At 38.6% G+C, this 18,457-nt stretch overlaps 1 protein-coding gene across 4 annotated transcripts in view; it reads right to left on the minus strand.

Annotated features, from left to right (window-relative positions):
• Positions 1-18,457, minus strand: part of eys (eyes shut homolog) — a 154,088-nt gene that overhangs the window by 110,431 nt on the left and 25,200 nt on the right. For 3 of the 4 annotated variants that reach the window (XM_031873088.1, XM_031873083.1, XM_031873080.1), the window contains 10 exons: positions 18,295-18,399; positions 14,567-14,706; positions 12,739-12,902; positions 12,330-12,583; positions 10,665-10,769; positions 7,008-7,130; positions 4,947-5,060; positions 2,803-2,925; positions 1,967-2,080; positions 950-1,183 (listed from right to left, as the gene is read on the minus strand). In XM_031873088.1, coding sequence (XP_031728948.1) covers positions 950-1,183; positions 1,967-2,080; positions 2,803-2,925; positions 4,947-5,060; positions 7,008-7,130; positions 10,665-10,769; positions 12,330-12,583; positions 12,739-12,902; positions 14,567-14,706; positions 18,295-18,399 — 1,476 coding nt within the window. Of the gene's footprint in view, positions 1-949; positions 1,184-1,966; positions 2,081-2,802; positions 2,926-4,946; positions 5,061-7,007; positions 7,131-10,664; positions 10,770-12,329; positions 12,584-12,738; positions 12,903-14,566; positions 14,707-18,294; positions 18,400-18,457 lie in introns of those variants that run through there. The other variant, XM_031873093.1, reaches the window with a different exon arrangement.

Raw genomic sequence — 18,457 nt, forward strand, 5'->3', positions numbered from 1 at the left:
AAAATGCCTTTTGGATGTGATGTAATGTAACACTGTCTTGTAAAGATCTCTAGTCATGATACAGGTATAAATAATTATAACTATTAAAGAGAAAAATGAGAATTTGATTCGCTGATTTTCTTCCTGTCTTTCCTTTTCTTTCTAGTGCTCAAGTAAATGACAAAATGTACAATCACTGTAATATTGTCAAATATTAAAATGGTGCTTTAAAACAGCAGTAAGTACCACCAGTGGGGAGGGATATTTTTGTTAATGGGTTAGCATTTTGTTTTTTAACCTGCAGAAGAGCCCACTTTACTTCCACTAAAGGCAGCGGTGATGTGTGAAGTAGTAACGTTGCACTATACCGACAAAAACAGGGAAGAAGAAGACGGCTAGTTAGCAAATAAGTGAAATGATTAGATGTTTATAATGTTGACATTTTGCACACTAATCAGCAAGTATTTACTGCATTTATGGCAGTTACTGAAAGAAAATTACTAGAATGCGAAGCTATTTACTTTTACTTATCATTTATAATTACCTCATTTACCTATACCTCGTAATTACTGTAACAAATGGAATGATTAATTAGACTTGGATTGGAATTGGACTAATTTTTCAAGTGATACAATGTGATTATTACCTCATGCAATCCACTACCATCAAATCATTTCATAACTAACAATTTCTTTGATAAAATATGAGTTTGGATCCTAAGAGGAAAAACATACTTTCCAAGTATCATCACTGCTTTGAAGTCGGCTCACAACCTGAAGAACTGAGGCCGGACTTACACATTTCATAGGCTGCTTCGTGTTGTTGCTTAAGGCAAAAGAGAATAGACTCCCACAGAGGAGGAACTTGAACAAGCGAAAGCATCACACCAAAGAGTAAGTGTGCTATATACATGTTTCATTCGAGGAATTACCTCCATTTGAGGCGAGCTGCTGCCGGATGGAGAACCTACCTGGTAAACAATCACACTGGAACCCTCTTGATAGATTCACACATGCTGAACCATGTAGACACAGACCATCAACACAGTGGTTTATAGGTGTTTCGCAGTGCGGCCCAGAGTACCCATGGTGACACACACATTGATAAGTATTTGCCAGCTCTTCACAGAGGAGAGTCCCCTCAGGGTTGCAAGGATTTGACACACAGTGTTTCACAGATGAGGAGCATTCATTGCCATGGTATCCTGTAAGAAGAGGGATCAAAGTAGTGATTGATGTGCGGAGCTATGTACAGTATCCTCCTGACTTCCCACGTCTGGCAGACATCAGGGATTGTGATTACACGTAATGCCGTCGTTGCCAGTGTTTTTCCTCTCTGCTGATTTACAAATTCTATCATGCATAAGCCCGAAGCACTAAAACCAACGAGGGATTTCAGCAACAGTACACAAAGTAAAACTACTGTGATATGTGTTTTTTTTTTAACCAAATGTAACTAATTTGCAGATTTGTACACATGCTTTCTAATGGTATTCACTTAGAGGTTACCGCTGTTTTGGTGATATCAACAACAGTAGTCAACAACACGAATACATTTTCACATGCTTTAAGGGCTGAGTTTAAACGAGAGGGATTGATGTAAAATAAACCAAGAAGAGCAGAAGACACACTGTGGTTATAATGATTATACAGCTTAGAGCATTGCATGTTGCATCGATATTGCATGTCTGCATTTCTATATAGAGTTACTGTAGTAACGACTATAGAAATTTGTATTCTTATTGTAATTTTCTTCTATTCTATATTCATGTTTCTTGATTTTTGTACTTAATTTAGCTTTCTCTTACTATGTTTACCTTATTATGTTTATGCTATGCACCAGTACACCGATGCAAAGTCCTCGTAGTTTAAAACTTACTTGGCAATAAACCGGATTTCTGATTCTGACAAGCTTGATTGATATATCACAACAAAAATTGAGCTTAACAAATTCATTACCAATCAACTTCATAAATGTGCTTCAATACCTGCAGGGCAAATGCATTGTATTTCCCCAGCTGAGTTGTAGGAGCAGGTTCCTCCATTTCTGCAGAACTCAACATCTGATGCACATGAGGAGACGGACGTGGAGCAATTCTTACCTGAGAGGTAGATAAAGATTGTTAATCGAGCGCTATGAAAATGAACACACACTAAGAAAAATGAGCACATCACCAACATAATGACACACCTCAATATCCCATCCTACAAATGAGTTTGACTCCAGAGGGTGACAACCATTAACGTGAGGAACCAGCGTGATGTGAGGTGTGTGTGTGTGTGTTTGGTAATGGTGCCAGTCGGAGTGATACTACAGTATAGCTGCCATATCTTTGTCCCACTGCAGTTTCTTACAACAGCCAAAGGCACACACACTTCATTTAGTCTAGGCTTATGCCTGCTTACACTGTCACAGTACAAAAATATGAACACAATTCCCTTGCTACTACTGCGCAACAAATGATGGATACAACAAAGGTTCCATTCACACAACAAACTGTAGACAAAATAAACATAGTTGTTAATGTACAGATCAGTATTCTGTTAACTTGTGTCAGTATTAGTGTATATGTAAGATAAACAGCACCTTTGATACATTCTGGTAACCAATATATCATCTTTGGAAAAATACTTTATCCTATACAATCTTCTACAAGAGGAGAAACAAAGATATATTTATACTCAATCAGCTGTGGTCATACTGCATTTTGTGAATGAGCTCTTACGTTCGACCAGTTTGATGGTTATCACTACTGAAGCGTCATCAATCTGCACTATGTTCATTAAAGTCTAAACTACGAAAATGATGCCTCAGATAACTCACCAGCAAAGCCTGAGGGACAGATGCACTCATAGTCTGCAACCAAGTCAATACATGTGGAATTATTGGCGCAGTATCCATGGACACATTCATCATCGTTGATTTCACAGTTCAACCCCCCAAACCCTGGTATGAAGAGAGAAAGAGAAATCTCATCAGTGAATATCAGTAAACACCAGACATCAAAAGACAAAAATTAGTGTCAAATTGCACCCAAAAGCAATTTATTGCTGTTTCATTGCTGAGGTTTTAAATGACTTTTCAATGCAAGCTGATGACAAGAAAACATGTACATAATATGGAGAGTAGATTGCACCACAGCCTTTATTTGAGAAATTAAATTATATTTTGTCATACTGTTTGTGACATTATTTTCATGGCGAATGTTTAACTCCAAGTAACATTAGCATATTTGATATATTTTAATAAACAAAGGTTAAAGTCATGAAGTAAAAGTCAGAGCTGCCAATTTCTGACATTTTAGTCCCCCATAAATATATTCCACTGCATGGTCACGCTACAAAATGACTATCATTAGCACTGTCACACACTGCAGCTACAGGAGGCCCATGACTAATGCTTGGCTATCAGCACCATCGGTGCAGGTCAAATTCTCATCATTTCTCAAACTGACCATGGAACCAATTTCCACCTCTCTCCATGTCATAAAATTTGACAATTATCCTGACTTCATTAAAAATGCATAACAGACTTCACCCGCAATCACGGTTTAATCAGAGGTATGTTTCACAGATAAGATGTCAACCGGACCAGGAAATTATCGGAAAAAATAGCTGAGATTTATTCCTTCGTACTCGAATGATGCGAGCGGCAATTTCTGATGGAATGATTTTATGTGATCGGAGAAAATGTAAAGCAAATATCTGTTAACCTTACGGGTATTGAACTGAAAGCCACGAGACGTGACAAAATGTGTAATTAGAAAACATCATGAATACAGGAAGCAATCAACATCAAATGCTAGAAAAAACCTTTTGTTGATAGTATACAGGTAATCATTCCAAGCAAACACTACAACAAATGACTTCACTGATTAGTCCCTGCTCTTTTGGGGAAAGCGTGCTAATCAGCAGAATCACCAGTTGGGTTTGGTAAGGACACGTTTTTCTTGACTCTTAACCTTCTATGGCTGTAAAGGTAAATAAATTAAGATCCGTTTTTTTTATTGCTGTCACATTGAGGGCAAAAAAGGGAACAACTTCCAGTTGTGGAAAAAGGGTTAAATCCTTGTACCCAACTAAAAGAGGGTAGTTATCTATGTTTCTCTTCAGGACATATTGCCCTAAACTGAGTCTGCAGATAAGAAATCGTTTGTAAGGAAAGTAATGTGCAAGTAGTAGTCTGTTTCCTGATAGCTCTGATATACTTAGGATATTTTTTTAGCAGGGGAGTCTGAGGAATGATGTTCCAGTTCTTGAATTAATATTGTTAAAGCAATTAGTTTGAAAAATGTCACATTTCTATTGTAAGTGTTGAAATGATAAGTCCATTATCACAATAATCGGAGAGGCAAGATGTCTTTTTTTTTTATTCCAAAAAATAAAATGGATATGAACAAATTCTAATAAGGCAACTGGCATATTTTCTCTTTCTCTATTTTCTCTTTACTCTGTAAACCATTTGAGACTGGAGTCTTTGGGACAAAGCAGGCTTCCTTGATTATTTTTACGGTAAATATTGGTCCCATGAGAGAAATGGAAAAATGGTACTGGTGCTCAACATCTGAAAAATAAACTGCAATGAGAGACCTTATGAAGTTTGTACTGGTTATTCAGTTTATCTAGGATTTATTTACCTAGGTAGTACAAGTGGATGAGTTGTAGTTGCCTTTGTTACTGGATACTTAAATGGGTTCACTCAACGTCTTTTTATCTCCATTTATTTATACAGAGGAAAAACAAATAGACCACCAAACAACGGAATTGAGATAGACCAAGTGCAAAAGTGACCAAACAACGGAATTGAGATAGACCAAGTGCAAAAGTGTTTTTGAGTGGCTTTTTCATGAAAGCCAGGGTCATAACTCCAGGACTGAAACTGGTTGGTTGCACACCAACAAAGGTCTGAATTAGCCACATAATCGTATTGCCTCAACTATTTGGGCATCTAATTGCATTGCAACTTACCCTCTGAGCAGAAGCACTGATACAGGTCATTGCCGTCACCACAAATTCCACCGTTCTGGCAGGGCTTTGACTCACACTCGTTGAGATTTACTTCACAAAATGACCCTTCAAACCCTGCAGCATATGTAAAGAAAACACTGTTATTGGAATCCTTTTTTGCCTGGTTTAATTCCTCAGCCAATTAGGATCAGCATGACTTTGTCTTCACAAACAAAAGCTGGTATTCAAAGCTTGTATTGATTCAAATAGCTTGCTGGGCACATGCAGACTCAGCTCACTGGATCATTTAATCATGTTTAATAAGAGCCAGTCATTGCCCTTCTGATTTATTGCATTAAACAAGCCAAATCCAGTGATTTTTAAGATCAAAGTCAATCTATACACAAAGGGAACCACATGAAACAAATAACATGCATCAGCGCACATGTGTAAACGCACTCGCTCCACACACACACACAGGCCATTAAAGAGAAGAAACATGTCAGTTTAAGGAACATTATTGCTGGTGCTACACAGGCTGTTAGTGGGTTAACCTCACACTTATCTAGCATAGAGTATTTGTTATGTGCTTCACATAGTCAGGCAAGGACTAAACAGAGCATAAGGGTCCTAAGATGCTCTTCACAATTATAAATGTGGAAAAACGAATATAAAAGAACAGTCAGAATAAGCCGTTTCCCCTCCGAAACAACACTGCAGGGTTACATAAAAACAAGAACAATCAAACAACAACTGCTGCAAAAACATCACAAAAACTGTCTAATGCGAAGTGTGGGTCTTGATGAAACAACAGGCTTTCGGAGCTCAAATTATTTTATGGCAAAAAATAAGTCTTGCACTGAAAAGTTGTTCCTGTGAAATGAATGCTAATGCAAAACAAAAATATACTGATGTCAAAAAACCAAAAACTCTGCTCTCTGCTCTTCAACAACAAGCCAGTAGTGTATTTCCTTTTTTTTTTTTTTTCCACACAGAATCAAAATCCACTATCGTGAGTTCATCAAACATTCTCAGTTCAAGAATATGGTTTAGTGTGAGCAGTAAATACTAGGTCAAGAAGTTGACAACATGTGGTACACAGTATAGCGAGGGAGGGTATGTGTAACATGCTTTGCAACACATTAGGTTGGCAATATTGTATAATACGGATGCCAAGACTGCCGACCTGAAACATCTAGACATGACAGCATCTCGCAGTGTGCCCTTGAGAAGTGATCAGGGGAGAGCAGCGCGCCGCAGGTTGCTTTCATTTACATAAGAAATCACTCACAATCCTTCACTTTGACGTCTGCCGAGCATAAGTGCAACAGGAGAAATGAAGTTAGGGTTATTGATTGGGTTACATGAACTTCTATGTAATAGCCATTCATTTGAAAGGAGATAGCAGAGCCGGTGTAGAGTCGACTGAATTATGATTGGTTTGGCTGGATTTTTCTTTTTTTCATTTCTAGTACCGTAACTGTATCCAGGAATAAGCCGCATGATTTCCGATGCATGTACACACCGTACTATACTGGCACTCTGTCACTTACTGCACGCATATCCTTGACTTGTAAGAGTCTGCAGCCTGGTTATACCCCTGGCAAGCCTCAGCGTATCTAACAGGTCAAGCCTCTCCCTCTTCCTCCTGTGTTATCCCTGTCACTGCTGGCAGCTACAGCTGTGATAACAGTCATCAGCATGGAGGGGAATCAGCGGGACTTGACTGACACACAAACAAAATTGTTTATTTCCTGCAGGAGCTGTGAAACTAATCTGCGTATGATTATCATATGGTTATGAAGGTGTAAAAATGTTATGCGCAAGTTTTAATGCATGGTCTAGTAAGAGAACACGAGAAGGGCTCTTGTGCAGTCTTGATCTGATAAAACAAAAAAAAAGAGAACAATCTACTTTTTGATCGATAGCTACTAAAACACATTACCTGCATCAGCAGTATTTTCTATACAGCGACATATTCCTTTTAGTAAATTGACCTTGAATCCTGAGAAAAATGCATTATTTTCCACCTGTTAATATAGCTGCGTGACAAATACAACACCTGTTAAAGGTCTTGCTCACCTCTTTCACATGTGCAAGAGACATTCTGTCCACCCTTGGTCTCAGCGCATATTAATGTATGCTCACTGCACAGTCCAAACGAGCAAAGGTCAATATCCACCGAGCAATCTTTCCCCTTGAACCCTGCAATGAAAATTGAGTTAACAATGGAGAAGGAAATTCAGAATCAGCCAAACCTTGGGAAATAAACAAGGAGGTCTGAATTCATAAAACAACAGGAACACACATTACGCAACACATATATATATATATAAATGTGGCTGTATGTTTTATTCAAGATAGACACCTTTTCTCTGGTGCATTAATGGGGGTATTGATTCTTCCCCTCACAATCTACCTGCTATGCAGTATGCTAATTGACTGAATCATCGACAGAGACCCACCCTAGCAAACTGATCTATATCACATTTATCAGCCCCACCAAATGCAGGTCTGCATGCCACTGATAGATACCCATGTCAATATCTATTGTTGTAAATAAAGCACAGACAGATGGTGTGACTGATACTCATTACACGTGTTTGTACAAATATAGATGACTTAAAGGGAGAATCCTAAAATAGATTACTGTGTTTTTTTCACTGACATCACACGCTTCAACCCATGGCCATTAGATAATGGCGATGATTAAAAAATAAAAGAAGTGCATTTAATTGTTACATTCACAAAATGTTAGGAGATTTACTTTATGGAGTCACAGACTATTTGTGAGTTTTTACCAGCAAAATATTTAAAAATCTTATTCTAACCAAAAAAACCTCTCCGAACTACAAGCCTCTAAACAGGGAAAATGCACCCATATCACCATCATTAATCTTTGTGCAGTCGGTGTCTGCAAAGTAGGTCTCAATCACTGGCAAAGCAGTGAAATATTTCAAACACTGCTAATGCAAATCCCTTTTTATCAAGACTTGAATAAACCAACAGGGCAGCAGCTATAATATACTTCCTGTTGTAAGCAGTCTCCATTTTCTATACCCTGTTTCCAGAGCCAAGCACTTTACATCAACACGTCTATCCGGAAGGTTTGACGACCTTCCAACTACCCTTTTCTCATCATATTATGTATTGCCTTGACTAGTTAATGGACAGCTATTGCCTCCAACAGAGTGTTCAGAAGTGTTTAATAACCAATTGTGCATGCAATTCACTCTGAGCTTAATGTTGCATGAAGGAATGTCACATTTACAGTGTCACCATCTCCAAATGGGACTTCCTATTCTGTCTGACGGCTACTAGCAGCTCAGCCCAACTCTGCTTCAGAAACAAAGGCAGAAAGTGAAACTATGTTTTTCACTTTATCTCAAAATGTGCTACAGTAACAAGACATACTACGACGTATTGTTAATACTTCACAGTAATACATTAAAGCCAAGTCCTTATATACCCATGTTCAGTGGTTAATGATAACAGCCGCGGGTCATAACTATTCCTTGGCTCGGAGAACTGCTGTTCATCAGCACATTTAGTCATCTCTCATCACCAACGTTCTGCTTGCTTCACTGAGCTGAAAAACTGAAAATCATGTTCTTGGATAGAAATCACAAAAGTCAGTTATTACTTCTAAGTGAGTTTAATAAATAAAATGAGACTGTGAGGTTATGTACAGATATGAAATTTAGCTTGTGTAGTTCATTACCTTCACCAAATAGCTTATGTTTCTGGCCTTCTTTGTTTGGTCTTTGCATAAGTTAGCAGTGTAAATACTAGTGCTGTAGTACTCAACATTAGTCTTAGCCTCAAGACCCCTTTTTGAAGGTCTCTGAGCCATTTCAAACTTTTATCGGTGCTTAGAAAGGAAGCATGACATGGAAAAGGGAGTGTTGAATTTCAGCTCCTTAGTATGTTTGTTTGTATTTGTTTTCCCATAGAAAAAAAGGAAATACTCATGGCATACTTATACATACACATATACGTATATAGTATATGCCAATAAAAGAGGTGACTGACAAGGAATCTTCATTTGTTTTCTCTGGGTGTTTTTATGGGAATGTTGATTTTTCACAACAATTTGAGGATTGCCTTGACTACATAGGCACTATGTATGAATATTATAGAGATTTCAATGAAATTTGGAGTAAAGTCAAGTTTTGGTCAAAATCTAAACAATGCAACCATGTGTTGATGTTTTAAGCACCACCAGAAAACTACTATAATCCTTCCCTGGGATACTTAACAGTGTGAACTGTTTCTTAACCATTAATCCTAAATTTCATATTTTCTTTAATAAGTTTGGAACATACATGATTTGGATGACTTGTGCAACCTTGGCCAACGTATCCCTGAGAGCTTTAGGGATAATAACAGTTAAAACACATTCTATAATAATTATGGATCAACTGGACAGCACAGACGTACTGTACTGCAGTTGCAAACATAAAACGGTGGCAGGAATTGGTCAGAACACAGGATTGTAAAATAATCTGATTCTGATTTGTGTGTATGTAGGGAGAAGCAAGCAAACCTGACAGACCATCTATCTAATTGACTTTTAGAAAAGATAAAGTGATCAGTAACACCTGTCTATAAATCTCTCAATGAAGTCAAAACAGTAATGGAGGCTTTACTGACACATCGGTGTTCTGTTCTTGCCCAAATCTAATTTGAGCAACAGGCAGAAACAATAATATGGGAAAATTATTTACAGTGATGCATTTGCTCTGTCCATAATGTCATAAAAAACACATCATGTAACAGGTGCTGCACATGTGTCAAGGCAGTAAATGTTTTAATGACTTCACCCACATTTGAATTGATTTATTGTGCAGTAAAATAGAGGCACTTTGGCCGAGAGGAAAGGCACAAAGAACTAAAACAAGATGTGCACGGACAACAAAACAGTGGTGATATTGTTTCACTACATTATACTCAAACAACTAAAGTAGGAGAATATACAGTACTTTCAAAAGAATACAAATGTGAAATATCCAGCATAAACCATGCAGTGGTTCTACCTTTGTGGAATATATTGAGAACATTATTTAGTGAAACCCACCCATTTGACCGAGTGTATTTTGTCTGCTGTCAACACCTATGTTTTGTGGATTTTATTTGTCAAATATTTGTCTGTAAATCCTGTTCTGTGGACTGTGGCTGTTTACTACTGAATGTGACATTGGACTGTGACATTCTGACTTGTGCAATCAAGCAGTGATTAAGTATTTTATTACCAGAGGGCGTAGTAAAATCAGCAGCACACTGAGGAATGCAACACCGCCCTCTCTTATGGACTGATTGTGGATCCTGTCTGGAACATGTGTTATAAAATGTCTAATCAAGTAACATAAATCTGTTTTTATTTGTCCAAGGACAATGCTGAAAACCAAATCTCTGTTTGATCCGTTACGTCATGTTTACATGCATTAATGCTTAGCAAGACAGAAAACTTTCTATTTGCGTTGTGTAAAGCATTTTAAGATGCCGATTTTAACTGGTTTCTCGCCTGCATTCAAACGTGTGTACCTGATAATTGCTGTCTTTGCTATCTTTACAAGCACACCTTGAAAACAAATTGAAAAATGATCCGAGTAAACAAATTTGTATGTAAATACGTGAGAAATAAACTTTCCACATATTCCCAAGGTACAGTATACAGAAAATTAACGGCATGATATTTTTGTAAACATGCTCAATAATACACAAGTAGTTGGTACTTACCAAGAGGACAACGACATATGTAGTCATTTATCAGATCCATGCACGAGCCTCCATTTAGACAAGGCTGCGACCAGCAATCATTTACATTCTCAGAGCAGGTCCTTCCTGCAGGAAAGAAGAGAGACAAATAAACTCTACGTAATGCCACAGCTTAAAATGTGTTTCTACAACACGTTTTGCTGCCACCGTGGACATTTCATGCTTATTGAAGGTGTGAAGCTTAAGTAGTATGTGAAGATCAATATTAGATACATCCAGAACTTATTCAGTACACATTTTTGTTTATTTCCCAACATTGAGCAGCACCTGGTTTAATGGTGACAGGATTTACTTCAACGAGGCGACTGATTGCCTCTGGTTCTACGTACTGGCTCAAAATGTGATTGATTGATTGTGCGTTCAGCATGTTGCAGCTTGTATGTATGCAGAAATGGTGTAGCCTCAATTTTTTATCCTCTGGGCAAGAGTTAGACACAAAATTGATTCCAGATTTTACTGACAAATTTAATGCTGCACTAGGCCTGGCCTCTGGCGATATTTCAGACCTCTTATTTCTCTATGAGTCGGAGAGCTCACAGAGAATAAACAGCCTGACATCCTCAGGCACTGCCTTCCACACCTAAGGTAATTGTAGTTTTGCCATCATGACCCCACACACTGGCAAGTGTTTTGTTAATCACATATTATAAGATGCTTGCATAATTAAGGTAGCTGCTGACTGTACCTCCAGCAAAAATATATTGTACAAGACACACTTTGTACTTTGACTCTATGATACTAAGCCAGATAGTAATGCCAGCCAACCATAATTAATTCAACTGCTTACACACTGCTGTTCAATTTAGACATTTTCACCACATGGGCAAAATTGGTAATATCAACAGTCACAGTAATATCACATTATGCCAAATGTCTAAGAAATAGACAGAATATTTTAAATGTACATTATCTAACTCACAACTTATTTGATTTTGGCATAACTAAATATAATAAAGTATACATTTTTATAGTATTGAATCTGCCTGTTTTAACATAAACATGACATTAATTGTGAAAAGTAACTGAGTCAATTTTGCCTTAAAAACATCTGGTGAGCACGGCACAGATGTTATATAAATATCATAAAAAGTGGCATTTTTATTAACAGTGATGAATGAATGCATACCTTCAAGCTACACGTTTTAGCAGGCGATTTCATTCTAAATAACGTTTCAGTTGTACAAATGTATCGTATTTCTCCTACATTCATTACTGCAATGAAAATGGGCAAAGACATGATTTTTTATATCACTATAAAACTCATTCTAAAGCATAGTGATTTACAAAAAGGAGATTGCTTTCCCAATACAAGCAACAAGCATTTTGACGATTAAGAAACTGTTGCGACAGTATGTGTCTTAATATCAATCATTTCTATGTATTCCATCTACTCCCATTATATGTACAGAACTCAACTTGCATATTCGCCCTCACCACTGATATATATCAAATTTCAATGAGAAAACTGTACCTAATGTTGAATAATGCCGAGCACATTCTGATGAACTTTCTGTGTAAAATCTGTATATTTCAAACAATAAAACCTGCTCTAAAACCTGAAATTTCTGTGGCTGGCCATACTAATGGCTGCAAATAGGCTCACATTGGCATCAGATGGTCTCATACCCTCAAACCCTGGGGGACAGCGGCACCGATAATCACTGATTAGGTCCACACAGGTGGCGCCGCTGGCGCAGGGGAAGCTGTTGCACTCATTTGTTTCCAGTTCACAGAGCGACCCTTCAAATCCAAGCATGCAGCGACAGGTGAAGTTATACTGCAGGTCCAGGCAAACGCCATGTTCGGAGCAGCGATGGCCAACACAGTAATCAATGTCCTCTTCGCAGTAGACGCCTGTGTATCCTCTGGGACAAAGGCAGCTAGCAACAGATTAAAGAGAATTTCTTAATAATGTATAGAGGTAGAAGAATTCTTTCAACCCTGAAGGAAAAGAACAGTAAATGTCACCGCCTTTACAATCATTGACATTCTGGTGACTGAATGGCCCGAAGGCAATCCAGATTTGAAGGCTCACCTGTAACCATCAATCTCATCCCCACAAGTGGCTCCATTTTGACACCAATGTTGAACACAATCATTGACATTTATACGGCAGTTCTGACCAGACCAACCAGGTGTACAGATGCAAGTGTAGCTACTGGCGTCATTCAACACACAGCGTCCTCCGTTGGCACATGGCTGTTGAAAGAAGACAGCTCCGTTAGATACATATGTCATGACATATGCTGCCTCATGTGCAAAAAAAGAGATAGCTTCATCTTATATGATAATATTTTCGATTAGACTGCAACCATTCTGCTAAAAAAAATACAATCACTATTTTACAATGCAACCCAAACTAATTTCTTGCTCCCGGCTGCCTGAAAATGAGCTTCATTCCAGCCACATGGCATTCTCATGAATACTGATCCATGCTTTACACTGGATTCACTCAGTATTCCACGTAGCATCTACATCCTGTCTAAAAAGACAAGATCAATGATCATTGAGTGCTAAACCTCCCAAGAGTTAATTGTAACAAAATAGATACGCCTGCTAGCTGGTACATGTGTATAATAGAAGGGTAACAAAGGGGCAGAGGAAGAGCTGGCTTGTGGGAAGGTGTATATTGCAGGCATCATGGCATTTCTGTAGGATGGCCAACACAAGGCTTTCTCCACAGTGAGTGATCATCTCCATCTGTCATTTGAAGAAGCCCCTCTGTTTTTTAAAGCTTTTTTTTTAAAAGGCAGAGGGTCGATCTATCTATACCTAAAGAACACCGCGCATTCAAAAAATACAGACATTGCAAATCTTCAGTGGCACTCATCCGCGTCAGGTGGCAGAGGCCTTTTCAGTCCTGTAAATGTGCTCCCCTCCTGCTTGCCAATAGCAAAATCCCTGACAAACAATCACACAATTCCAGCTTTGTCTTCTTTTACCATGACTGCTTAAAAATCTGTCGGATGTGCTACCACATTCAGAATACAAACAGAACACAAAATAGTGCTTTGATGATTTAAATATGAAGCATACATTACACTGTGAATATAAATATTTTTTGTATTTACAGTCAGGTCATAGGTCAGCATCTGTTACTTAACTACATTTGGTATTTGGTTCCGTTTATTGCAGCCTTCTTCTCAGAAAAAACCAACATACTGTGCAGCTTCAGCACCAGCTGATTGCTCTGTTTATGGATTATCGCATTTGCTGTCAATCTTCCTGGGGGATTTACGCTTATTTTTATCCCGGTGTATAACAAAGGATTATCCCACATTTTATGAATACGATACTGAATTAATATTTGATACCCTCTTACTTAAGTCCTCAATGTTGTAATTCAGTTTGTGGTGACAGTTTGCAGCAATGTTGCTTCTGTAAATAACAGTGAACATTCCTACTGCCTTACTTATCATATGAGAGTTTTAGCCCATAACAGGCTGTGCCTTGTAATGTAATTGTATTTGTGGTTTGATTAATTTATTAAGCCAAAGTGTCACACTGGTCATTTGGAAATACATTCATAATTTACCATCACCCAACTAGATATCAATGTGAACGTACTGGTGAGTTATATCTTAGTTCTGTGTTCTTATGCGACAAAGCTGAATAAACAGTGAGCCGAAACCCCTCTAAATAAAATAGGGGAGAAGATTACACAAAACCTTCTCATTAATTTGCTTGTTATGCTTCCCTGCTGTTGTGATAATGTTGCTGCCCTGTTGAAGAGAAAACATAAAAATTGCTTCAAGAGAAATAAACAAAAGATTGGGAGCTCTTTAAAAATGTATGGGACTTAAGAGCAATACTTACAGAACCACAGAGGAGGACAAACAGTCCATTTCGATGTTTTTACTCACTTGAAGGTTTTGAGGGCAGGGTACACGGCAGGTGTATTCAAGGCCATCTGGGAGGTCCAAACACTGAGTCTTTGATGGACATGTGTTGTTGGGTAGAGCACAAGCATCAATGTCAACTTCACAATTCTTTCCCAGAAAACCTGAAAGAAAAGTTTTGATACAATTAAAGTAACTTATGCAATACTTGATCAGATGGGTCGCAAACCCATCGCTAATTAATGTCAATGTACCAGGACACAAGGTCAGCTCTTCTATGTATCTAATGGACAGGGCCAGAATTGCGCCGACAGTGGCTCAACTGGTGGATTGGCCCCTTTGTGCCACAGTGCCTCCATGACTTTGTATTTCACTTGAGTCTCAATTAAAGTCTTGACTGAGTTTTATTATTTAAACTTTCGTATTGTGCTTCTGCTTGTCCCTCTAATTGTTCTAATTCTCATCTATGACAAAACATGGTTGGTTAGTAACACAGCAGACACTGTCTTTTTCAACCCCTTACTGAGGAGGTGTAATTGGAAATAATGTCCAATTTGAAACATTTGGCATAACCAATAGTTGATTGGACCATTATTCAACATAACTGAATTCTGTAAGCTTTAGGAGAGTCAGAACTATGCATTAGTTTGACTTTATCCATGCACTGTTGTTAAGAAAAAATAATATAATTCCACCCATGACTTAAGACTTTGCTTTGCACTGTGGTCCGGCACTCACCAGACTATTTTCTTACATTGTAGAACTCACTTCACCATGAGAAGATGCAGTAGATGAGGCATACGAGTGGGAGAGGCTTAGGTTTACTGAGATAACAGATGGGATTTAGTAGCAGGGCTGGAAAGCCAGGGAGTGCCCTGTGGAATTTTCTTACCATGGATCTGTGGCCACATCTAGTACCAGTTTACTTAGAGAGTTAGGGATTCATGATCAGGGATTACGGGAGGCTGCAAAGGCAGCTTCAGAGGCATCTGGGAAAGAGCAACCGATGGCTCGGCCTGAAAAGAAAAGGCGCGAGCTTGTGTGCAAAGTATGGCTATCCATCTGGTGTTTGAAAAAGGGAGATACAGCAAATATCAGTGCCAAACATCACTTTCTACTTACTCTACAATTGTCTTAGGCTGGTCGTAGATATTAATAGTAAGAATGCAAATACAGTCGTCATCGGTAGATTTGTGAAACAGGTTCCTAAATACAGAGTGTGGATGGCTCCAGTCATGATTGGTGCTCTGAGCAGTTGTATAACTGTTGAGCCTTCCGGGGTGTCGTGGGTCTATTTCAACTTGACATTTGTGATGGGAGGTTCCTACTTGATAACCCGAATTACACAGCCATCAGCCCACCCCTCCATTCCTCTAACATCACAGCCAGATTTCCACATAGATGCTCACCCAAAAAGCACAAGGGAGAGTCACAACAAATCTGGTGTATTGGAGTTAAAAGAAAAACAAAAACACAAATACGTTGTAATAAGTTTTATAAATGGTCATGTACACAATTCAATTTCTTTGTAATTGCTGATCAAAGAATGAACATATATGATCACCGACCCAGCGGATATAAAGAGAGCTGTCTTTGTGAATTGTTTTTTGGCCTATTTTCTCCTGTTTGTTTATAAAGCACGAATAATTTAAAGATTTAAAGTAAGAGGTCTTAATGTTAGCTTTCTCATTTTCAGCTCTTTTGACATCTGTGATATGATTGCATTGCTCATTGCTGTGTTCTAACCAGCTGGCCTTTGGAAGAGTTTGCAAAGGTTTCCTCCTTAGGTTCAAAGACATGCCAGTTAAGTGAACTGGAAACTCTAAATTCCCTGTAGGTATGACTTTGTTTTTCTGTCTGTGTGTTAGCCTGTCCAGGGTGTGGCCTCTATGCCTTACCCAATGTCTCCAGCCCTGAGCAGGAAATGGATGGATGAATAACGCTTCAAGCTATCATTCACCATATTTCAAACCATGGAGAGTTGTACCTGAGACACTTCAAGGGATGAACCAATTCTTCAGTTGACGAAAATACTATGCCACTTCTGAATGTCACCTAGTGACTCTGGTGTGCTTTGCTTCAGGGGCTGATGAGGCGAAACAAACTTATGTGTCATTAGCACTGGCATTGTCCTTCAATGTTTAATTGAACAAGAGTGAACAAACACAATGTTTTTTATTACCATCAAAGCTACATTTCCCTGAAGAGCCAGGAAAACATTTGCTGGGAACAAGGGCTAAGAATAACTGCTGCAAATTCTTGTGAGAAAAACTTCATCTGGCCACTAAGACGCTGTGCCCACGGTGTCTTTGGACTGTCCTTGCAGTAAAATGTTCCAGTAAAGTGGGCGATAGCAATTGCTAGACACAATAACTGACACTGTGCCCTGCCGGAAACACAAAGCTCCTGCGAGCGGTCCATCAATGTACGTTCAGTGAATGTAAAGTCAGACTCAGCCCGCCAGGTACAATAAGCAATAACAAGAACATTTTGATAATTGTGGAGTTTCATAATATAATATTATGGAACTCCCATTATTAATGAATTTGTGATTTTCCTCAGACCATCACAGACCAAAGCTGCAAACTGATACTGTGAATAATGAGAGGAAGACCCAGGCTGTGTTTTCTACTCTGCACAATGGAGCATGTTGTGATCAAAGAGAGTAGGGCCATTTTATAATGGCTTGTAGTTTCATAATAAAAGGCATTTGGGTGCTTTATTCTAACATATTGGAAAGTAGCAAAAATATAATAATTTCAAATATATCAATTAAATGAAAAAAAATTAAATAAAAAGAATAGATTAAAAAAAAGAAATTAGATTAGATACATGTGATAATCTGAATCCTGTTGACTTCTCAAAACTTCCTCAGATAGGATGTGACAGTCTAGGGAACCAGCTGTCAATGGCTAATCACCTTCGGTTTTTGGTGTACACTGAGGGGCGAATTCACAAAAGCATTGCACTGATTTTCGGCGGTAAAGGGTGAAAAAGCACCTCTTCCCGGGCTGCCAAGCAAAGAGCATCTCGGTGGTCCTGTGCTATTTGCATGTACTGTATATAAATCAGGTAATATGCAAAACATTTGGCGCAAAATTGGCCCCTCTCTATGTAAATGAGCATTAATGTGCAAAAACAGTCCAATTCACAAATAACAGCGTTGATAGTCACATGCCGTTATAGTGAAATTATCAGCATCTCCAGAAAGTTGGTAATAACTGAAGCTCATTTGTCAGGGTTGTCTGCTCAAATCCATTAATTTTAAGATGTAGTGACAAGATACCATGACAAACAAATTATAAAACATAGGTAAATATTACTACCCTCTTCCTGCTTTACCAAATCCTGGGCTATCACTTTCCCTTGCCTCTCTCTTAATTGCCTTCAGGAGGTTTGGATGGAAGTGGCACTCTGACAATCCCCTCCTGACAAGACCTCTGGCTCTCCCCCCTCACAACTGATGCATTGGCCTCAAGCACATTTATGCTTTTCCACATGGATAATTGCAATCAAACGCAACAAACGGCACTTAGCTGTAAAAAGTTAAGGGGTGTGTTTCCGCTGTAATATCATTCGTTTTTGTGAATCGGACCTTGAGACAGATAGAGGTTGAAAATGATGCACAATGAGGCCACATCCACTGCATACAAGCTTAAAAGGTCTACCGCACTGTCCAATACCACAGCTACTACAGAAATCCCTTAAATGTCATACAGAAAAGCTGTAGTTTTGACAATAGCCCAACATACCTGCATAACATTGGCATTCATGGTGTCCTAGCAAGTCAGAGCATGTGCCATTGTGCTGACAGGGACTGGAGTCGCACTCGTTGACCTCAGTCTCACAGCTTGTTCCTGAAAACAGAGGCAACATTCGTTGCATTAGTGGCATTTGTAACACATTACCATCTTC

Source organism: Anarrhichthys ocellatus, unplaced genomic scaffold, assembly GCF_004355925.1.
Source record: "Anarrhichthys ocellatus isolate YVR2014 unplaced genomic scaffold, GSC_Weel_1.0 scaffold3, whole genome shotgun sequence".
In the NCBI taxonomy this organism is placed as follows: domain Eukaryota; kingdom Metazoa; phylum Chordata; class Actinopteri; order Perciformes; family Anarhichadidae; genus Anarrhichthys; species Anarrhichthys ocellatus.